At 52.3% G+C, this 23,917-nt stretch overlaps 1 protein-coding gene across 5 annotated transcripts in view; it reads right to left on the bottom strand.

Annotated features, from left to right (window-relative positions):
- NACC2 (NACC family member 2) overlaps nucleotides 1-23,917 on the bottom strand; it is an 89,209-nt gene that overhangs the window by 6,529 nt on the left and 58,763 nt on the right. For all 5 annotated transcript variants that reach the window (XM_034929499.3, XM_003816949.6, XM_034929501.3 and 2 more), the window contains 3 exons: nucleotides 3,059-3,223; nucleotides 672-777; nucleotides 20-117 (listed from right to left, as the gene is read on the bottom strand). In XM_034929499.3, coding sequence (XP_034785390.2) covers nucleotides 20-117; nucleotides 672-777; nucleotides 3,059-3,223 — 369 coding nt within the window. The remainder of the gene's footprint in view (nucleotides 1-19; nucleotides 118-671; nucleotides 778-3,058; nucleotides 3,224-23,917) is intronic.

Genomic DNA, 23,917 nt, shown 5'->3' with positions numbered 1-23,917 from the left:
GAGACCCCCAGGCTCTTACATTTCACAGCGTTCAGGACCCGGCTGTCCAGCGGCTTCCGGCTGGGGTCGCTGGTGGACGAGCGGATGCCAGTCCCACAGCTGTTGGCCAGCGTGTTCCTGGTGGAGGGACCGGAAAGGCAGGCAGGGTGAGGATGATGGGGAGGGTACCTGGAGGCGACCCGCCCGCACGAATGCCCTGCTGGGAGGCCACTTGGCCTCACCCTTGGCTGGTTTGCGTGTGTCCCAGTGGCAGGAGCCGGCCCAGCCACCCTCTAAGGGACAGGACAAAGGAAAAGCGTCTGGGCTGAGAAGATGACCAGGTGATGGGGCTGCAAGGTGACCCGAGCCTTGTCCTCAGGGACTCCGGGGACGTCTGCTGTGTCCTCGGGAAGGGTTCTGTCGGCCCATCAGCACAACAGAATAAGTGTGGCTCTTCATTTTTCTGTTGTGGGGGTTGCATCCACAAGCCCGTTTGAGCAAGGCCACGAAAGACAGCCCCTCCCTCCCTGGGAGCCTCTCCACCGTCCTGGGGCTGACCGGTCACGGCTGAAGTCAGGAATGCGAGAGGGCTTTCAATGCCACAACCCTGGACAATCAGATAGCTCATAGCTAAAGGAGCCAGAACCCTCCGCAGCTCCATTGTGCCCTCCAGCACTCCTGCCCCGACCTACCTGTCAAAGAAGGTGGCCAGGAGCCTCCGCAGCAAGACCTTATGCTTCACCCCTGCACACAGGTGGCAGTTCATCAGCTGGCCGCGTGTGATGTAGACCCCAGAGCCTGCAGCCACCAAACAGAAAAAGGCCTCGTGGCCTTCCCGGGCCATAGGGTCCGAAGAGGCGCACAGACGGGGGAGGGGGAGGGGGAGGGGGAGCTGGAAGCTTCTAGGACTTTTTTTGGGGAGGAGCAATTTGAGGTCCCACCTGCTGGTCACCAGGAGAGGCCATGGCCAAGGCCAGCCCCAGCAGGTCCCAAGTCACACATGGAACTAAGCAAGGGGTGGGGAAAGCAACAGCGCCCCCCACCCTCCCCAACGAGCCCCAAACTCCAAGCTTCCCGGCCATGCTACGGTCCCCGGCCTCAGCTCCCTCCCCGAGAACACACTTTGTTGTTGTTTAGAGACGGGGTCTTGCTCTGTTGCCCAGGCTGGAGAGCAGTGGTGCCATCATGGCTCACTGTAGCCTCGACCTCCCGGGCTCCAGTGATCCTCCCACCTCAGCCCCCTGAGTAGCCGGGACCACAGGCGCCACCACCATGCCCAGTTAATTTTGATGAAGTCTCCCTATGTTGCCCAGACTGGTCTTGAACACCTGGCCTCAAGCAATCTTCCCACTTCGGCCTCCCAAAGTGCTGGGATTACAGGAGGAGGGGCACTGCACCTGGCCTAGGGAACACACTCTGAAGGGCTGGCTATGGCCCTGGGTTTGGGAAACACTCATGTCTTTGCCTTTCTGCTCCGTCCCAGATACCAGAGAGCCTCAGGCAATGATGAGGGAGACGGAATCCCCTGGCTGGAGGGTATGGCTGGAGCTTTGCAGGGCCCAGTGCTGACCTCCTCTGGGTATGTGTGAAGAGGAAAACCAGCTAGGGCAGAGGCGTGGCCAGGGAGGTCCACGCTGTGCTGTTTACCCTCGGAAACTTGACCACACCCCAGGTGTCCCACCAGGGTCTGGGTGAGCGAGGGCATGGACAAGCAGCAGGACTGAACCCTCTGGGAACAACGGGGAGGGAATGCTTTCTGGGGACAGCCAGTCTCAATGACCATGAGACGTCATGTCCTGAAGGACACTAATGTCCAGGTGCGCCTGCTTCCAGGAGCCTGTGAGTGCCCATGACCTCTTCCTGCCATGGCCCGTCTCCTGCCCCACCACTCCCACAGGCCCTTCCTGCCAGGGTCTGGGCTGGAGGAACTCTCCTGAGGAGCTCATAAACTGAAGCACGTCTCCAATCCCATCAGCCCCACACCCCAAACAGAGGCCACAGCTGCTGGAGGCTGGGATGACCGAGAGCGTCTTCCCGGGACCACACCTATGTGAAGCACCAGGGCCCACGTGGGCACCTGAGCCCCAGAGCCCAACCCCAGGCGCCCACCCAGCCGCCCCGGCAGCCCAGCACTGCGCTCGCCATCCAGAAGCAGTGCCGGGGCAGGGTGGGAGCTCAGGCCACAGCAAGGTGGGCCCCTACCCCTCCTGGCCAGGGCAGCCCAACACCGCCAGGTGCAGCCCAGGAGGCCACTCTCCCATGAGGACCGAAGTCCCTGGCAGCTGGAAGGCGAGGCCAGCCCAGGCAACCCTCAGGCAGTGGCTCACACCTGAGGCACTCGTCCTGCTGGGAGGGAAGACCCCGAGACGCTGCCCAAGGTATGGCCTTTGGGGGTGGACAGGAACAGGACAGGGCTACGCAGAACTGCTCAGGCTGTGGCCAAGGAAAGCGCCTGAGGGCCCAAGCTTGGGGCTTCCTGGAAAACCGGGAAGAAATCGCCAGAAAATGGCCCAATAGTCACCAAAGAAGATGCCCATGGCGTGGGTCAGACTGGCTTCGGCCTGCCCCATCTTCTCCTTAACAGTCGTAAAAATCTACAAGGAGCTATGACGCCAAAGGAATCCAACACAAAAGGTAAATTCCTGAGCGAGGCCCGGCCCCCATGGGCTTCTGGACTCGGACGTGTTTGTTCTGCCAGAAGGATCCCACCTTGACTGCTGCTGCCACTTGGAACCTGGCCGTTACCCTCAAAGGCTGCAACTGGACCCTCGCGGGGCGGGGGGACTGGCAACCATACGTGACACGGTTTTATCTGTGACCTAAATTAAGACACATTGTGATTGCAGCCCCTGCCAATCAGGAATGCGACCAGCCCAGGGGATTCAATTAAAATGCTAAATTAATTCAATTGATTAACTTCTCTTAATGACACATTCTTCTAAAAGGAAATTAGAGGAAATTTAAGATTTTTTTTTTTGACTGATTGGTGATGAGTACATTGTTCAGAGCTCTCCAAAAAATAAATAAATAAATAAATGAGGACATTTGCATACAATAGATGGGTGGGAGGCAGCCTCACCTGCCACCAGCTCCAGCTTCTCCCCGGGGTCCCCTTCCGAGTAGAGCTTGGGATGGCAGCGGTATCCGATCTGGCTGATGAGGCTGGCAGGTAGGGCCACGAGGTCGCGGCGGATGAGGACGCAGGAGCGGCTCTCCAGCGGCACTGGCTCAGGCTTCTCTGGCACTGTGGGCCCAGAACCAACCTGGTCAGATGGGCATCTGGGGGGCCGGGCTGCTCTGTGCCTGCCCGCCTGCCCTCCATGCTCCCTGGGGCCTGTGTTAGACCCACTCTGCCCACCTGGGCCCAGGTGAGGCCACTCTGTGCCGCTCTCCTGCTGGCCTGGGTCAGACTGGCTTCAGCCTGCCCCATCCCTACTTGGTGCCCTCTTGCCCACCTAGTCCTGCCCTCACAGGGAAGCTCTTGTAAACGAGTGAGCAGAAGATGTGAGGTGAGAGATGCCCGCTCAGGCCCAGGGAATGAGCTGCTGAGGGCTGACTCCTGGGAGGGTGCTATGCAGAGCCTGCTTGCCGGGCAGGAGTGACAGCTCAGTGCTTGGGTCCCCAAGGGAGAGTACGGCGCAAGACAGGATGGAGGATGGAGGACGGCTTGGCGGGGCCAGCAGGGCAGCCACTTCTGGGGCCACAAAAACTGCTGGGTGGAGGAGAGGTGGGTAGCTGGACAGGGGTGACAGGTACTGTGGCCCCCAACTCTTCTCCCAGCAGCTCCCAGCAAGGGGCAGTGGGGCACGGCCACCCGACTCAGGGGCCAGGACACGGGGGACTCAGTGCATCCAAGAACACAGCCCTGGGACTGTGCTGGCCTGACGAGGAGCAGCTCCATAAACACTTGCCAATAGCCAGGCCGGCCGACGCGCCACCGCCACCGCCACCGCCACCAGGGGCAGCCCTCCTGCTGTCTGGGACTGTTCCCAACAAACCACTGCTGGGGCAGATGACGGCCAGGGGCCCTGCATCCTCAGGACCTGCAGCTGCGCAGCGCGACCCCGATGGCACCACGCGTCAGAGACGGGCCCCTCGGAGGCTCCTGGGCCACACAGCCCATGGTGCCACCCCGAGGTCCCTGGGCAGGACTCTCTGCTATCAGGGTCACAGAGCCCCTCTAGAGTGTTCATGGAGGGCCAGGGCTGAGACCCCTCATCTGACGACCACCTGCTGGACACCCAGCATGCACCAGGTGCGCGGGGCCAAGGAAACACAGCCCTGGCCCCAAATCCTGCCCAGCAATGCCTGGGGCTCCCACTTCCCCATGGGCCCCCACTTCCCTGTTGCCCCCCACCCCCGCCACCCCGAGTCCCAGGAAGCCTCATAGGGCTCACCCTCACACAGGGGTCCTCACAAGCCCAGCAGGGTTCCAGGGTGAAGATCAGCTCCCCTGAGCGGGCCCCCGGTGCTCACATGCCACTGTGGACACCAGTCCGGCACTCCTCACACCCCAGCCTGGTAGGCTGCCCGCACAGCCACCCTGCTCAGGAGAGGGCAGAGCACCGCCCTCCCTCATTCCTGTGTCCCAGCACAAAAGGCAAGGCCCTCAGAGGGCCACCTGCCCAGTCAGCTGCCTTCACTAGGGAATCCCACTGCCCTGGGCTCCTGCACACCCTACCGAGCGCAAGGCCTGCAGGGAAGGCCCCAAGGCCCAGCCTCCACCTGCCCGATTGCACGAGGGCAGCCTGCAGGTGGGAGAGGCCCTTGGGCCACCCGGGGCTGGACCTTGCTTGCCGAGGGCACGGCATGGTCCCCTCAGCAGCCTCAGTGTGATGGGAAGTCCCCCGGTGGGGGGCGGGGGGCAGCTTGCAGGACCTGCTGGTCTCAGCTGTGCAGAAGGAGGGGTGGGGTGGAACCTGCACGTCCAGCAGGCTCGGGGCAGGCAGCTCCATGCAGAGCCCACCTGCGGCCGCACCAGGATGCTGTCCCTGTTCCCCGTCCCTCCATGACCCCCACCTTGGAGAGTCACAGAAAAACTCTACAGGGGTGGCTGAGCCTCGGGGCGTGGGGGGGCTGCCAAGGGGGCTGCTGGGGAGCAGCCTGGGAGGGCAGGAGGCAGGGAGGGTCCCAGAGTCACCTTTGCACCCAGCGCCTGTCAGGGAGGGGCAGGCCACCCAGCCCTGGGGGGCTGAAACCTTGGTTTCTGAGGACCCCACATCCTGAATCCACAGCGGGCGCCCCACTGAAGGCAGCAGGTGTTCCGCTCCTGAGAACCATGCGGGGTCTGAAACCACCCACCCTGGAGTCACCCTGACACTCCCTCCCCAGGGACCCACTGGCCCAGGATGAGCATGGTGCGCACTGCACCTGTCAGTCCCAGGAGGGGGAGCTTCCCAAGGCCCAGGGACACCCAAGCAGAGGCTGCAGCAGAACAGAGGCCAGAAAGGGGGCCTCAAAGGTGGGTGCACAGCCCCTGCCCGGCCGCTACGGGGGTCAGGCAGCATTTCCCGGCGGGGCAGAGCATCACAGGATAAGCCCAGAATTACCCGAGTGCTCAGGGAACACAGCAAAACAACCCGGGTGGTATTTTAGAACATAATTACACACCCCCACCCCCGGTGCAGCCTGCTGTGATTACACACGCGGAGAAGCGGCACGGTGCGTGGCATTTACATAAAGAGTTCACCAACAGAAATAATTCCCCATCCACAACCACCCCGTCTCGAGATGTTTTTCTAAACAGCAGAAGTTGTTTGTGCTTGGAACACCCGCCCCTCCCCAGCCCCTGCCCAGCTCCCCAAGAGCCAGAGACTGTCAGCACCAGAGCGGCCAAAAAAGCCTCTTCTATTTCTGCCTTGCCGTGCACCGGGTGATGCTGCTGGCTAAAAACACCCCGCCCCGAGTGGAAGCTCATCCACAAAGGTGCCTCAATGTCTTCACGCAGCCTCCACCTCCCCGGCCCCCAGCTCACCCTCTGCAGGAGCTGAGCTTCAAGGTCCAGGTTACAACTGGGCTTTAATGGAGAACCCGCAGAGACTTGTTCACGGCAGAGACAGGACGGCTCGTCCCTCGTGGCCCCCGGAAGGGCCATTCAGAGGCCCCGTGAGTCGGGGCCAGAGCTGGGTTCCCAGGGTGGCAGGAGGCCCCTCGATGGGCTTGTGAGCAAGGAAGAGGCCCCTGCCGGTCACACTGAGGTCCCTCCTGAGCCTGGGTCTCGGGTACTGGGGGACCCGCGGCCTCCTGTCACCCCAGGACTGTCCGCTGTAGCAGAACTGCCACCTTGACCCTCGACAGCCCTGTGAAGAAACTCAGGTGCCAGGACGGTGCCCTCCAAACCTCTCGGCATGGTGACATCTGGGAACAGCTCATAAAGAGCAATGAGCTGACTGCATGGAGGTGAACAACCGCCCCCCCAACAGGGAAGGTGTGCCAGGGTCACAACGAGAGGGCCCGGAGCAGCAGCCTCCCAGGCAGCAGGGCCCAGCTACTGAGGGTGGGCAGGTGGGCAGCCTCCCTGGACCACACGGGGCGAAGCAAACACAAGGACAAACGTAGCCCGGGGCGCGGGGTTGGGGCCTTCAGGGACTCAGAAGGAGCCCCCGCCGTACCTTCCAGGCCCTTCTGCTCCCAGCCGGGCGACACCAGGGGAGCTTGCGAGAGGGCGGCTGAGCCTGGAGGACACCACACTCAGGAAGCAGCCAGACAGAGAAGGACACATCCCGGGGCTCCACTCGCAGGCGGCCCCCAGAGTCGTCAGGTCCACAGAGGCGGGAAACAGAGGGTGGGTGCCGGGGCTGGGTGGGGGAATGGGGAGGGACCGTTTCATGGGGATGAGAGGTTCATCTGGGGAAGATGGGAAGTTCTGGAGCCGATGGCAGTGATGCTCACACGACAGTGGGAATGCGCTTAGCATCGCCGAACCACGCACGTAGAAGTCACTGCAACGGCCCCTCTCACGTCCACTTTACCACGATAACAACGCTCAGAAAGAACGAACGAACGTCAGAAGGAGGGGGCCGTGCAGGTCTGGAGGGAAACCGGGTCTCATTGGCCTCACCCTGACTTTTCTCAACTCCCTGGGTTACTGACTGGGTTCTGAGGTGCTCCACATCCTCACCAGGCAAAACACCCCGAGATCCCTGCCCACGGGCCAACACCACGGCAGGATGTCCCAGATGGCGAGCCCTATTCCTGTCCCCAAGGCAGAGTGTGTCATCGGGGACTCGCCCAGGTGACACCATCAGAGACCACACAGGCAGCCCCACCAGGGGAGTCTGTGCGGATGTGGGCGGCAGTGGCGAGTGGTAGGGCCGCCTGGTGGAGCCCAGCAGAGCCTCGGCGGGGGTAGGAGGGAGACGGGGAGGCCTACTCCCTAAAAGTGTATACCATTTGTTAAAATGCACCACAAGAAAATGAGCCCCTAGTCCTTGATGATACAGAAATATACAACTTAAATGCAAATGGACAGAACAGTGCTGAATCAACTGATTTTAAGACTTCCTGTAAAGCTACAGTCATGAAGCCTGCGTGGTTCAGGGAAGTGGACAGACAGGTCAACGGCACAGAATAGGAGACCCACAGACAGACCCACATGGCCATGCTCGATTGGCTTTTGACAAAGGTGCACCAGCCGTTCAACGGAGGAGGCAGCGGCCTTCACAAATGGGGCTTGAGCAACTGGCCGTCCGCACACACACACGCCACCACAACCACCCTCCGTCTCAGCCTCGCACCCTACACAAAAACTGCAGAAGGTCTTTATGAGCTTAGGTTAAGCTAAAGTCTTAGACAAGACCCCCAAAGCACAATCCACAATGGAAATGATTGATGAGCTAGAATTCATCAGAATGAAAAACTTCTGATCTCTGAATGAAGATAAAAAAACAAGCTAGCCACAGACTGGAGGAAGATACTTGCAAATCACATATCTGACAAAGGACTTGTATCTAAAAAATATAAAGAAATCTCAATACTCAACAGTTAAAAACCAACAATCCAGTTTCAAGAATGGGCAAAAGATTTGAAGACTCTTCCCCAGGGGACTTACAGATGGAAATTAGCACATGAAAAGACACTCAAGCATCCTTAGCCATGGGAGAAATGCAAATCAAGCCACGTTGCGGTCCCACCTCCCAGTGCGGGAAACGTAAAAACACCGACACCAAGTGCCGGCGAGGATGCGGGGCAGCTGGGACGTCCTGACGATGTGGTCTCACCTCCCAGTGCGGCGAAACATAAAAACACTGACACCCCCAAGTGCTGGCAAGGACACGGGGCAGCTGGGACGTCCTGACCTCACTGGGGAGAGTGCAAAGTGGCACGGCCACTCTGGAAAACTGCTTGGTGGCTTCTTATCAAGTTCAACATACACTTATGACCCAGCAATTATACTTCTAGGTATTTGCCCAAGAAAAATGGGAGTTTATCTCCAAAGACAGCCTGCACAGGAATGCTTATCCCGTCTCTACTCTTGAATGCCCTAGGCTAGACGCAGCCCGGATGTCCTGCAATGGGCATGCAGACAAAGACACTGTGAACCATCCACATGACGTGTTACCGCTTGGCTGTGAAAAGGAACAAATGATTGGCACACAACCTGGATGGATCTCAAATCGTGCTGTTACACAGAAGACATAAAACGGTTACATACTGGTGATCCCATTTGTATGACATTGTCCAGGAAACAAAACTTGGGGGACACAGAATCATTTCCATTGTGGCCACCAGGGGCTGGGGTGTGGACAAGCCTCAAGGGCAGCATGGAGGGGTTTGGCAAGGGAGCCATTGTGAATGAGGAAAGGTCGGGCTACACACCTGTCCCCACGGGGGCAGCCTGCACGACTCTAGGTGGCCTCTGCTCATGGATCTGGAGGCTGACCTGGCACATGCCCTGCACTATCTCTGCAGCTGCCGGCTTGGCACAGACCAGCTCTGGCAACCTGTGAGGGACCCTTGTGAACTTGGTGGCATCAGGCGCAGAGCAGGTGCACAGGGACCCAGGTGGAAATGGTGAGGGGCAATGTGGGGGCACCACAGACGGGTGACCAGGCCCAGGTGATGAGGTAACGGGTGCCCCACATGCAGTGGGCCTCGGGGAGATGACCACACTCTCCACATGGGGCTGTGTCCCACCCCCGAAAGCACACAGGTGTGGACTCAACACCCTCCTGCCCAATGCCCAGCAAGGCTGGGACCACAACTTGCTTCCCAGCTCCCCGCCCAGGTGCCTCCTGATGGCCAGAGCCCAGGGCCGGCTGTGGGGCCAACTGGTGCAGACGTGGCATTTAGTGTGGTCACTGAAGCTCGGGGAGACCTGCCTTCCCTGCTGTTGCCCCTTCCACCCAGCTTTGGGGGTGGGTCCATGGTCCCAGCTGGCTGCCTCCTGGCCAGTGAGCCTGTTCTGGGTCCAGTGCTTCTGGCAGTGAGGGGGGCTCACCCTGCTGGTCAGTGTCCCCAGGGCCTGGCACACAGCATGCGCCTAACACACAGGGCCCATCAACTACCAGTGCTGGCTGGGGCAGTGCCTCTGTCATCCCCCAGAAAGACCAGAAATGACTTCCACGCTGTACTTGGTGGGAGCACAGAGGCCACAATTATAAGGCATGCCATTCTCTCATGTGCCACAGGGCAAAGGTGCCACCAATTTAATCACGCCATGCCATAACTGGGAAGGCAAAACCATCACCAATTACCATGCCATGCCACACCACACCGTGCCTGTAAGACACAGCCCGTTTCGTGGATGCTGACACATGGGGAAATGCAGAAAAGCCCAGCAGGGAAAGCCAGGAGGAAGAAAAATGAAGGCAGAGAGGGACATTCACGTCAGGAAGGAGGGAGGGAAGGAGGGAGGAAGGAGGGAAGAGGGAGGAAGGAGGGAGGGAAGGAGGGAAGAGGGAGGGAAGGAGGGAAGAGGAAGGGAGGGAAGGAGGGAAGAGGGAGGAAGGAGGGAGGGAAGAGGGAGGGAAGGAGGGAGGGAAGGAGGGAGGGAAGAGGGAGGGAAGGACGGAGGAGGGAGGGAGGAGGGAGGGAGGAGGGAGGGAGGAGGGAGGGAGGAGGGAGGGAGGAGGGAGGGAGGAGGGAGGGAGGAAGGACCTGTACGCATATCCTGGCCTCTCTGGGTCTCCTGGGAACCCGGATGGAAAGGGGCTCGCTGGTCTCTCGAGTCCCCATGCCCACGCTCATGGGTGCAGCTGCGGGGGAAGATGTGGGGGTCACTAAGTAGAATCCTCACTGGCACCCCCAGGAGCTTGCCCCCGACGCGAGGGGCCGGCATGACCCTGCAGCCCGCCAAGGCACCTGGGCCTGCTCAGCTCTCAGAGAACGTGGGATCCCCGAGTGAGTGGGACCCTCTGGGCTTCTCGACCAGCTCAACAGTCCCATCAAACCTGGCCCCTGCCCTGCCCCACCCACACTCCTGGCCAGTGCCCTCCTTAGAGCTGAGGCTTCCTCAAGGCCTGGCAGGTGCTGTCATTTTATCTCCTGCAAATCCCAGCACCCACTCCTAGCAGCACCAAGCCTGGTCCTGGAGACTCAAGAAGTCCCCAAGTGGTCCAGGCCTCCGACAGGGATCCCAGCCATGATTTTTATTGCTGATCTGATGGCATCCCTTTCCTGCTCTACATCCATCCACACGTTTCTCAGACTTGCCCAAGGACGTCCTCGAGAGAGCAGGTGGCCCGCCCTGCCTTTGCAAGAGCTTGTCCAGCCATGGGCACAGGTCGAATCAATCCCACCTACCATAGCACATAGCACGGGTCACTGTGAAGACACTAGCAGGGTCTGTGTGTGCTGAGAAGGACGACCAGGGCACTAAGGACAAACGAAGGACAATGCACGGGATGCCACCCACATAAGTGTGTACCCACCGCCATACACACGTGCATGCCCCCAACCACACAAATGCACAGCCCCCCCCCACACACACACGTGCACATGTGTCAGACATGGAGGAAGCTCCTGGGATGTGTGCCAGCTGTGAGTTCCTCTGGGAGACAGAGTGTGTGTGGGGACAGTGTGTGTGTGTGAGGCCAGAGTGTGTGTGTGTGAGGCCAGAGTGTGAGTGAGGGCCAGAGTGTGTGTGTGTGAGGAGTGTGTGTGTGTGTGTGTGTGTGTGGACAGAGGGTGCGTGTGAGGACAGTGTGTGTGTGGGGACAGAGTGTGTGTGAGGACAGAGTGTGTGTGTGTGAGGACAGAGTGTGTGTGTGTGAGGACAGAGTGTGCATGTGAGGACCAGCAGGGGAGAATGGCTTTCACTCTATGACCTTTTCCTAGTCTTTAAGACAGTGAACACACATTAGCTATGCAAAAATAAATATATTTAACTTTTAAAACGCCCCAGAGATTCCCACTGTGGATATGAGGGAGCAGCCAATATTAGACTAACTCCCTCATCAAAAACAACTACCAAAACTATCAAAAGACCAACTACAACCCTGAGGGGCTGAGATCCTGAGAACTGGGACCTGCCAGCCCTGGGGTGGAGCAGACCGAGGCGGCAGGGCCTAGAGGCGGCAGCGGCTGACGGAGCCGGGAGCCGGGAGCCTCGGGGGCCAGGATCCTGAGAGCCGGCCTCAGGGTGCAATTTCGGAACTGTCCCTTGGATATCTGCTGACTACTAAGTAGCCATGCATGCAGGCAGAGATGGAGCAAAATCAACTGCCAAGAAACAAAAAAAACAAGGAAATCTAGAATTTGGCATCTTGTGTATTGGAGAGATGAAAATGGACTGATTTCAAGGCCAGCCAAGAGGAGGGGTTCTGGGGAACACCAGGCTTTCAGCTGAGGCCCTGGAAGGGCTACAGGCTAGGGTGTGGGGCAAACCAGAAGCACACCAGCCTTGGAGAATGTGGGCACGGGCGCTGCTGGATGGCACAGATTTCCCCTCACTGCAGACCTTCACGCAACAGTCCCCAGACCCTTTGAGTAGTGCTGCTTACGACTCCTTACGTGTTTTCACACGATGTCCGGCCGTCCATAAGAAAGGGCCAGGAATCCCAGAAAACAGAACCAAATGATAGAAAACTATTTCACAAAGAGATGTTAGATGTGGACCCATAGACCAAATGATTAAAAAAAAAAAACAAAAAAACAAAACAAAACCAACAATTTACAGAAGGACATCAGATCAGACAATTAGCAGACACCGAATTTAAAATAACAATTCTTAATGTGTACAAGAAATACAGGCAACAAGATGGAAAATTTCACCAGAAAACTAGAATCAACAAAAAGGATTAAGTCCTATTAAAAAAAAAAAACAAAAAACAAAACAAAAAAAAAACACAGCCGGGCGCGGTGGCTCATGCCTGTAATCCCCGCACTCTGGGAGGCTGAGGTGGGCCAGTCACTTGAGGTTAGGAGTTCGAGACAGCCTGGCCAAAACGGCAAGACCTCGCCTCTATTAAAAATACAAAAAAAATAGCCAGGTGTGGTGGTATGCACTTGTAGTCCCGGCTACTCAGGAAGTGGAGGCAGGAGAATCGCTTGAACCCAGGAGGCGGAGGTTGCAGTGAGCTGAGATTGTGCCACTGCACTCCAGCCTGGGTGACAGAGCAAGATCATCTCAAAAACAAACAAAAAAAATCCAACAACTAACAATATGAACTCAAAAGAATTATTTAGGGGAAAATTAAATAGTGCAGATGAGATTTGTGAACTGGAAAATAATTTAATACAAAATATCCAGATTGATGCAGAATAAGAAAGAATAGGCCAGGTGCGGTGGCTCACATCTGTAACCCCAGCACTTTGGGAGGCCGAGGTGGGCAGATTACTTGAGGTTAGGAGTTCGAGACCAGCTTGGCTAACATGGCAAAACTCCGTCTCTACTAAAAATACAAAAAATTAGCCAGGTGTGGTGGTGTGCACCTGTAAACCCAGCTACTCTGGAGGCTGAGGCAGAAGAATTGCTTGAACCCAGCGGGGGTGGAGGTTGCAGTGAACCAAGATGGCACCACTGCACTCCAGCCTGGGCAACAAGAGCAGAACTCCATCTCAAAAAAAAAAAAAAAAAAAAAGATAAAAGAATAGAAAATACAGAAAACAGAATAAAAGACACATGGAACACATAGGACTTGGGGAAAGCCTAACATACATGTAACTGGAGTCCCAGAAGGAGAGGAGGAGAGGAGGCTGAGGCTCTGAGGAGACAGACTGAGGGGTCCCCAGACCGACCAAGGACACGGAGCCGCATGAAAAGGAAAGTGATCTCAGATAGGAGGGAGTGAGGTAACGCAGGAGACAGTGAAAAGCATGGGAAAAAATGTGCAGATAAATATAAACACAACGATGTAAAATGACAAAGGCAGGTCTAGTGGTGCTTACAACATACACAGAATTAACACACAGAACATTCTAACTCAGGATGAATGCTGAAATCCCTAACCTACAAGAACAGTATACAAACTTTTAACAGGCATATACAGGGAAAAATGGAATACCTGATTAATCAGAAAGCAGGGACAAGAAAGGAGAAGCAACAGGAGGTCAGAGGGGAAGAGCAGAGACCAATGGACAAGATGGTAGATTAACCCAGCAAAGTCAGTAACCACATGAAATGAAAGTCAAAACACTCCAGTAGAAAATAATGTTTGTTGGCCGGGTGCAGTAGCTCATGCCTGTAATCCCAGCACTCTGGGAGGCTGAAGCAGGGGGATCACCCGAGGTCAGGAGTTCAAGACCAGCCTGGCCAACATGGTGAAACCCAGTCTCTACTAAAAATACAAACAGCCGGTGTGGTGGCACATGCCTGTAGTCCCAACTACTCGGGAGGCTGAGGCACAAGAATCGCTAGAACCTGGGAGGCGGAGGTTGCAGTGAGCCGAGATAGCACCACTGCCCTCCAGCCTGGACGATGGAGCAAGACTCTGCCTCAAAACAAACAAACAAAATTAATGTTTGTGAAGAATGAATAAAACAAAACCCAAGAGAAAACCTTAAACAAGAGGACAAATGATAGAAAGAGATGTACCAGGTAAATATGAAACAAAAGGGAGCTGAGGTGGCTCTGCCAGTATCAGACCAAGCAGATACTAAAGCAAGACCTGTTGGTAGCACTGAAGAAGAAGACTTCATAATAATAAGGGCATCAACTCAACAGGAAGATAAAACACCTAAAATTAATATGCATTTAATAGAACTAGCAGGACTGAAAGGAGAAATGGTCAAAACTACAATCATGCTTAGAGATTTTAACACACCATGTCCGTGGCCAACACAAGAAGATAAAGACACACCTGAAAGAATATACATTTGCCTTCCTTATCAGCACCGTTTATGCTATTTCTTTTCAATGTATATGGAACATATACAGGGGCTCAGGGAAAGTCTCAACAAACTCCAGAGTAACAAACTAGGCTGAGTGCATTCTATGTCCACTGGAAATTTAATTCAGAATTCATAACAAAAAAGATGACCAGAAAATCCAAAAAGGTTTGTAAATTAAGCAGTACATTGCTACATAACATAAGGGCAAAAGGGGAAAAAAAAATCACAAATGACTAGAAAATACCTTTATCTGAATGATAATGAAAATCTGACATGAAAATGTGTTAGAATTAGGCAGTGCTGATCAGGAAATATAGAGCCCTAAGTGCTTTACTTTAAAAGGCTGAGGTATCAATGATCTACAGATCTCTCTCAAAAACTAGGAAAATAATAGCAAAGTAAACACAAAGAAAGTAGAGATAAACTGAAATAAAAAAATATATAAATACATACATAAGAGAAAAAATCCAGAAGTTGGTTCTTTGAAAAGACAAATATAATGGAAACTCTCTAGCAAGTCTGAACAAAGAGAAAAAGAGAAAAGACATAAATTAACATCGGCCTGGCACAGTGGCTCACACCTGTAATCCCAGCACTTTGGGAGGCCAAGGTGGGTGGATCACTTGAGGTCAGGAGATCGAGACCAGCCTGGCCAACATGGTGAAACCCCCATCTCTACTAAAAATACAAAAATTAACTGGGCATAATGGCAGGTGCCTGTAATCCCAGCTACTTGAGAGGCTGAGTGGCAGGAGCCACTCCAGCCTGAGTGACAGAGAGAAACTCCATCTCCAAAAAAAAATTGACACCATTAAGGAACACTCCATTACACAACAGGTTCTACAGAACAGGGTTGGCAAACTTCTGCTGGGAGGGCCAGAGAGTAAATACTTTAGGTAGGCTGACCACATGTACTTTCTGCCACTTGTCCTTCTTTACCTTTGCTTCTTTTTTTTTTTTTGAGACAGGGTCTCTCTCTGTCACCCATGCTGGAGTGCAGTGGTGCGATCTCAGCTTACTGCAACTCTGCCTCCCGGGTTCAAGCAATTTTTCTGCCTCAGCCTCCTGAGTAACTGTGACTACAGGTGATGGCAGCGGTGGCCCGTCTGGACCAGCCACTGCCATGATGCCAGCTGTAGTGGGTGAGGCGTGGCCAGGGCTGCACGCTCCATGGAGCTGGCAGGAGCCGGGAACAGGTAGAAACCTTGCCCGCTTCCAAGTTGGAGGGGTGGGAGTTCCACCCTCCCAGGCGCAGCTGCAGTGGCCCAGCTGTGGCTGCAGACCTGAGCATCTCTGCACTCTTGGGGGCCTGGGAAGCCCCCCTGCCTGCACAGGCTCAGAAGTGCCTGCTCCTGCTGCCTGGCCCTCTCCTCACTCCCAGGACCTGCTCCGATTTTGGAGCAAAGTTGTGGCTGAACCTGGGCACTGTCATGACCTGGCCAGGTGTATGTGCGCTCAGGGCAGTGCTGACACGCCAGGCCCCTGCCGCCTTGGCCCCCTCTGGATGTTGGGCACCATCAAGCACAACAGGGAGGCCGAGGTGGGGCTAACAGCCTGGGTGTGTGTGGCCACCATAAGCAGGTTAACAGTGGCAGGAGGCAGACAGGCTCCTGGATGGAAAGGGGTGGGTCCTGGTAAGCCCTACCTTCAAGCCAGGGATGGCCTGAAGCCCAGGGCCCAGGCTGTCAGTTCCGCAGACTAGAGTGAGAACTTATGTTGCCTTTTCCGGGCCCACTCATGGCTGCCCATGGACAAATCAGCATGCACATCCTGCCCTCTGAAGGCCATAAAAACCCCAGACTCAGCCAGACTTGGGCAGACAACAGGATGGCCTACCTGAGGAGGGGAGCTACCCACTGTGGGTCTCCTCTCAGCTGAGAGCTGAGCAGATGTCGAGGAGACCTGCCTGCAGAGGGGAGCTACCCACTCCAGGGTCTCCTCTCAGCTGAGAGCTGAGCAGATGTCGAGGAGACCTGCCTGCAGAGGGGAGCTACCCACTCCAGGGTCTCCTTGAGAGCTGTACTGTCCCTCAATAAAGCATTTCTTCACTTTACTTGCCCTCCAGTTGTCTGCGTACCTCATTTTCCTGGATGCGGAACAAGAACTCGGGACCTGCCAAATGGCAGGATTAAAAGAGATGAAGGAGCTGTAACGCAAACAGGGCTGAAACATGCCCCTTGCTCACCACGTTGTGGGCAATGAGGAGAGAAGAGCTGCAGCCCTTCAGGGATCCCAGACCCAGGAGGTCTGCGAGCCGGGGCTGTGACACCCTCTTTGGGGCTCTGCAGTTCCTGGCATCTCCAACCTTTCAGGTGCCACCATGTTTCCCAGTGTCAGCAGAAGCTGCTTGAGGTATGCCTGGTACAGCTGCAGCCCTGCAAGGAGCTGGCGCCTGTGCCAGTGCCTGGAGCTGCCCACCCCACTGCAGCCAGTGTGCCTGGCTGTGCACAGCGGCTGGGCCTGGAGCTTGCTCGCTCACACACCCCTTGCTGCTCCATGCCTGGCTCGCCCTCAGAGGTGTGGGATCCGGGCCGGTAGTGCAAGCCTGGCACAGCCTGCCGGGCCGAACGGGTGGAATGAGCCCAGCAAGCACGAGCAAAACTTGGGTAAAGGCACCACCGGCCACAGAGGTTTCTGGCTGGTGAAGCGACACCCCAGGGATCCTGTGACACACACTGCACCTGCTTAATTTTCGTAATTTTAGTAGTGATGGAGTTTCACCATGATAGCCAGGCTGGTCTTGAACTCCTGACCTCAAGTGAGCCACCCGCCTCAGCTTCCCAAAGTGCTGGGATTACAGGCGTCAGACACCGCACCCGGCCCTTCCTTGCTTTTTCAAAGGAATCCTTTAGAAATATACACCCTATCCTTAGTTTGCAGGCTGTACAAAAACAGGACACGGGACAGATCTGCCATAGTCAGAGGAGGCTCATCCCTGTTGTAGACATTCAGAAGATCTTAAAGAGGGTACTGGAGGCCGGGCGCGGTGGCGCACACCTGTAATCCCAGCACTTTGCGAGGCCGAGGCAGGCAGATCACGAGGTCAGGAGATCGAGACCATCCTGGCGAACACAGTGAAACCCCGTCTCTACTAAAAATACAAAAAAATTAGCCAGGCATGGTGGCGGGCGCCTGTAGTCCCAGCTACTTGGGAGGCTGAGGCAGGAGAATGGCGTGAACCCAGGAGGCGGAGCTTGCAGTGAGCCGAGATTGCGCCACTGCACTCCAGCCTGGGCTACAGAGCGAGACTCCGTCTCAAAAAAAAAAATAAAAAGAGGGTACTGGAACAATTTCATGTCAATACATCTGAACTTTAACACTTATTTTGAGATGGGAGTCTCGCTCTGTCACCCAGGCTGGAGTGCAGTGGTGTCATCTCAGCTCACTACAACCTGCGCCTCCCAGGTTCAAGTGATCCTCCCATCTCAGCCTCCCGAGTAGCTGGGACCTCAGGCACACACCTCCATGCCTGGCTAACTTTTTGTATTTTTGGTAGAGATGGGGTTTTGCCATGTTGCCCAGGCTGGCCTTAAACTCCCAAGTTCAAGTGATCTGCCCACCTCAGCCTCGCAAAGTGCTGGGATTACAGGAGTGAGCCACCGTGCCCGGCCAATACATCTCAACTTTAGACGGAGCCGATGAACTTCCAGATATACACAACTTACCAAACCTGACACAAGAGGAAATAGATTATGTGAACTATTCCTGCAGCTACTCGAGAAAATGAAGCTAAATAAATATCTCCCTACAAAGAACTCCAGACCGAAATGACTTTGCCTATGACATTTTTTCAAACGTTTAAGAATGAAATAGCACAGCATTATACAAACTGTTCCAGGTCATTAAAGACAAGGAAATAATTCTCAATTCATTTAATGAGGCCAGATAATCTTGATATCAAAACATTGGGAAGGTAAAGAGATGAGAACGTCGGTATCAATGTTAGTGCCCTTCCCTCTCCTTTACTCCACAGCCTCATTTCTTCATTCATTCATTCATTCATTCATTCTGAGATGAGTCTCGCTCCATCACCCAGGCTGGGGTGCAGTGGCACAATCTCGGCTCACTGCAAACTCTGCCTCCCGGGTTCGAGCGATTCTCGTGCTTCAGCCTCCCGAGCAGCTGGGATTACAGGTGTGCGCCACCACACCAGGTTAATTTTTGTATTTTTAGTAGAGATGGGGTTTCACTGTGTTGGCCAGGCTGGTCTCGAACTCCTGAGCTCAAGTGATCCACCCGCCTCGGCCTCCCAAAGTGCTAGGATTACAGGTGTCCACTGTGCCCGGCCCATGGCCCCATTTTAAAACAAAGAAAAAAGAACAAGAAAACACAGAACTTTTCCTTAAAGGAAAATTAGAGGGCAATCTCTCTTGTGAACATGGCAACACAAATCCTAAAGAAGTTCTAAAGAAAATATTAGCAAATAAGGTATGTATGATCTCATCCCATACAGCTAGTGGCCACTCATGGAACCGATTTAACCCACATGGCTTTTACTGCCGCCTCCAGGCCCTGGCTCTGCATTCCCACCTCCTCTAACTGTGAGGTTTTGGCATCTGCACCAACACCCACAGCTGATGTGTATGGGCAGCTGTTAACAGCTTTCCCGATGTTAGGGCCTGGTGCTCTACATAAATGAACGGGGGGCAAGGGGCGTCCTCTGCAGCACCCTGGGCGCCCATGGTAAACGAATGGGGGGCAAGGGGCGTCCTCTGCAGCACCCCTGGTGATCACTGCCCAGGTTTGACCACAGAAGGGATGATTTCCCTCCCGCCAGACTCCTGGGATCCCACTGGCCTTTTCTGTCTCAGTCTCTGTCCAGGACTTTAACAGAGGAGAATCCACGGCTCTGGAGAGCCGTCCAAAAGGAGGGGAAGGAATATCAGCAAGCTGCATCCAGAGGAATGTGTAACAGAAGGCTGCCACAGCACAACTCAGCTGAATTTATTCCAGGAATACGAAGTTACTTCAATATTTGGAAAAGCAGTCAATGCAACTAAGCACATTAGCAGGGCAGCAGAGGAAAACCACAGGACTGTTACAATGCTTAGAGAAAGCTTTTGTTACAATGCAACACTTACGAGGAAAAAAAACCCTCTTAACCTAGGAAATGAAATAAATTTCCTTAATCTGATAAAATGTATCACAGTAAGGCCTAGAGCAAACATCCTACTTAAAGAGGAACAGTGGAAGCTGTTCCTGAGTTTAGAAATGAGACAGGGATATGTAAGAAGTTCTGGCCAGTTCAATGAGGCAAGAAAGAAGAAACAAAGAAATTGTGGTTATGAGCAGATGACATGTCTGTATCCAGAACAGGCCAGGCCTGGTGGCTCACGTAGGTAATCCCAGCAGTTTGGGAAGCCAAGGCAGGCGGATCACTTGAGATCAGGAGTTCGAGACCAGCCCGTCCAACATGGTGAAACCCCATCTCTACTAAAAATACAAAAATTAGTCTGGGCATGGTGGCTCATGCCTGTAATCCACCACTTTGGGAGGCTGAGGTGGGTGGATCACGAGACTAGCCTGGCCAACATGGTGAAACCCCGTCTCTATTAAAAATACAAAAAAATTACCCAGACATGGTGGCAGGTGCCTGTAATCCCAGCTACTTGGGAGGCTGAGGCAGGAGAATCACTAGAACTCTGGAGGCAGAGGTTGCAGTGAGCCGAGATCACACCGCTGAACTCCAGCCTGGGCAACAGAGCAAGACTCCATCTCAAAAAAAATAAGTTGGGCATGGTGGCACACACCTGTAATTCCAGCTACTTGGGAGGCTGAGGTAGGAGAATCACTTGAGCCCAGGAGGTGGAGACTGCAGTGAGCCAAGATCATGCCATTGCACTCCAGCCGGGGCGACAGAGTGAGACCCTGTCTCAAAAATAAAATAAAATAAAATAAAATAAAATTCAAAATAATCTGCAGGTAGACTCTCAGAGTAAATCAGTGAGTTAGCAAGGTAAGCAGACTTCAAAGATAATCCAATTTGTTTCTATATATTAGTAACAGACATGAAAAAAAGAAAGTTAAGTACTATGTAATTCAAATTAAAAAATGAACTTCTGGCCGGGCACGGTGGCTCACGCCTGTAATCCCAGCACTTTGGGAGGCTGATGTGGGCGGATCATCTGAGGTCAGGAGTTCAAGACCAGCCCAGCCAACATGGTGAAACCCCTACTAAACCTCTACTAAAAATACAAAAATTAGCCAGGTGTGGTGGCGGGTGCCTGTAATCCCAGCTACTCAGGAGGCTGAAGCAGGAGAATCGCTTGAATTCGGGAGTTGGAGGTTGGAGTGAGCCGAGATCTGCCACTGCACTCCAGCCCGGGGGACAGAGCAAGACTCTGTCTCAAAAAAAAAAAAAAAAAAAGAACTTCTAGGAATAAATCTTTTTAAAAAAAGATGTGCAGAGAACTAAAAAATATTCCTAAGAAAAAATTATTGCTTTGGAGAGTATCAGTATGAACCCACAATTCTTAATATATAAACAGAAGGATGCACCACGCCCATGGATTGGAAGACCCAATATGGTAAAAATGTCAGGTCACCCCACATCAATCAACAGAATCAATGCAATCCCAATCAAATTCCAGCAGGTGTGTGTGTGTGTGTGTGTGTGTGTGTGTGTGTGAGAGATATTTGGCAATCTACTTCTGAAAAGCATATGAAAATGCAAAAAATAGCCAACGCAAGGCAAATCATAAGGAACTCAAACCTGAAAGAGTTAGAGAAAATATTTAGAAAGATACAGAAAAAATTTTTAAAAACATGTACTGCTATAGGGAAAAACAGAGAGATCAAGGGCATAGAACAGAGTTCAATTACAAACACATATAATTTACAGACTCCTGATACACAGCAAAGGGCCCCGCAGGCCAGCGGCGGAAAAGACCTTCTCGGGGAGAACGTAGGTCCACTGGAAAGTAAAACGGGAACAAGTGAATTTTGAGCCCTGGATCGCAGCACACACAAAAATCCATGCCAGACGTACTACAGATCTGAAAGTCTTTAATAATAAATCGTAAGAGAGTCCGAATCTTGACTATTAGGAAAGAAAAATAGGAAGAGAAAAAGAAAAAAGGAAGGGAGGAAGGTCAGGAAGAACCCTAGAGTGTTGATTGCTTTGGAGAGTATCAGTATGAACCCACAATTCTTAAATATGTAAATTCCTAGGTCTGATTGCTAAAAGGCTATAAAAACAAAAATACTTAGTGGCAATGAACAAATCTAGCACCAAGATCCTGGTTTCTAAATTCCCCACTACAGGAGAAATAACTGATTCTAGGGCTAGGAACCAGAAAGTCTAAGATGCGCCTGGAATGTTTTGCTGAACAAGACAGCAAGAAAATGCTTTAAAAAAAAAAAAAAAGTCTACACTGATAGTAAATAAATAGTAACAATAAATGAAGGAATAAAACCAATGAGTGGGGGATATAGGGGAAGCTCTTTCCTATAAGACTGCTAACTAGTAAATACGGGAGTTGTGGAGTTAGAAATAATCATAATTGGGGGCCAGGCACAGTGGCTCATGCCTGTAATCCCAGCATTTCAGAAGGCACTGGCGGGCGGATCACCTGAGGTCAGGAGTTTAGGATCAGCCTGGCCAACATGCTGAAACCCCATCTCTACAAAAAATACAAAAATTAGCCGGGCATGGTGGTGGGTGCCTGTAATCCCAGGTACTTGGGAGGCTGAGGCAGGAGAATCACTTGAACCCAGGAGGCAGAGGTTGCAGTGAGCTCATATCACGCCACTGCACTCCAGCCTGGGTGACAGAGCGAGACTCCATCTCAAAAACAAAACAAAAACCAATCCTATTTGCACCCATCAGAGAGCAGTACCTGATTCAGGCAGGAATCATCAATAAATACTAGAATTAATGGATGGAAAGCTGAGGACACGCAGGATATTTACACAGCCTCTTCTCACAAAGGGGAGAACAGTGACCACCTGGCAGAGACCACCTGCACCAAACCATCAAAGGAACATCACCAATATTGAGCCAAAGTGGTGTCACGTGACTCCTGTGACGCACCGAGAAGGTTCCGCTGCTGTGAATTGCAGCCGAAATGCACAACCTGACCCCAGTCCTGAGACGAAACCTGACAAACCTAAAGAGAGGGACATTCTACAAAATAATGAACTGCGCTTTTCAAAGGATCAGTGTCAAAAAAGATAGAGGCTGAGAAACTATTCTAGAATAAAGAGATGAAAGAGAAGAACCACAAAATGCAATGTGTGATTCTGGATTAAATACCACATCAGGGAAAAAACCACTGCTCTGAAGAACAATATTGAGACAGCTGGAAAAAGGTACAGTCTGTAGTTACATGAGGATGATGGATTCAGATAACACTTCTTGAATTTTGCACAGCGTACTGTGGTTATATAAGAGAATGTCCTTGTTTGTTTAAAAAAAAAAAAAGTTCAGCCTTTTGATGTAAAGGGCATAATATCTGCAACTTACTTTCAAATGGTTTAGTGAAAAACCTCTATGTGTAAAAAGAATGATAGAGCAGATGTGGTAAATTCCTACCAATTGTGAAGGGGATACAGAAGTTCTCCGTACTTATCTTACAACTTTTCTGCAAGTTGAAAATGATTTCAAAACAATGTGTGTTTTTTGTTTTTTTACAAACATAGAACATCATTATGATCCTGAGGGGGGAAGAAATTTCTTTAAATAGGATATAAAAACTGCTATTGTACAAAAAGTTTGATAAAACTTCACTATAAAAAATTATATTAACAAAACGGAAAGTTGCACAGTGGGAGAAGCTACTTACGTGTCTGACAAAGGATGCCAATTCACAGTGTAGAACGTGCAAAGTGGCAAGAAAAGGACAGATAACTCACTCTGCGAAGAAGTGGGGCAAAATATTTAAATAGGCACTTCACAAAGGAGGATGTCCAAGTGGCTGATAAGCCTATGAGAATGTGCCCAACGTCATGACTCATTATTGAAATTCTACCTAATACCACTGTGAGAGAATCAAGGACGGCAACTTGGAGATGCTCAACAATGTAACAATTACAACGTCCAGCATCTATTAAAAAAAACAAACAAGTGAAAAACCACAGAAAGGTCACCTTAAGGAGAAGAAAAATCAGTAAACAGAAACAGACCAAGAAATGACAAAATGCTAGCATTAGCTGATACAGATTATTTTATATATACATACACACACACATAAATACATATACATACATACACATACATCTATATAAATACACACATATACATATACATATATATACACACATATATTAGCTGACAACTGGCTATTATAAACATGATCAGAGCATTATAAAACAAAACAGGAATGAGGGGAGAAATGGAAAGTATAAAAAAGAACAAAACAGAACTTTAGAAAAGAAAGCCCTTGAGCATGAAGAAACCACAGCAGAGATTACTCGGCTGAAAGCCTATAGAAGAACAAGTCTAAATAATAATCAGAACCTCAGTGACAAAAACATACATTTAGTTTAACTTCTAGAGGGTAAGGGGCAGAAGAATATTTGAAGAAACAATAATTTTTAAAATCCCAAATTTGATTTTTTAAAAAAGTAAAAATGCACGTGTTCAGAAAGCTCAACAAATCCTAAGCAGAATAAATACAAAGCAACACAAAGGCATCTAATAGTCAAATTACTGCAAACGTGAGATAAA

The sequence above is a fragment of the Pan paniscus genome, chromosome 11 (assembly GCF_029289425.2).
Source record: "Pan paniscus chromosome 11, NHGRI_mPanPan1-v2.0_pri, whole genome shotgun sequence".
NCBI classification, from domain to species: Eukaryota; Metazoa; Chordata; class Mammalia; order Primates; family Hominidae; genus Pan; species Pan paniscus.
This window is presented reverse-complemented; position numbering and strand designations above follow the sequence as displayed.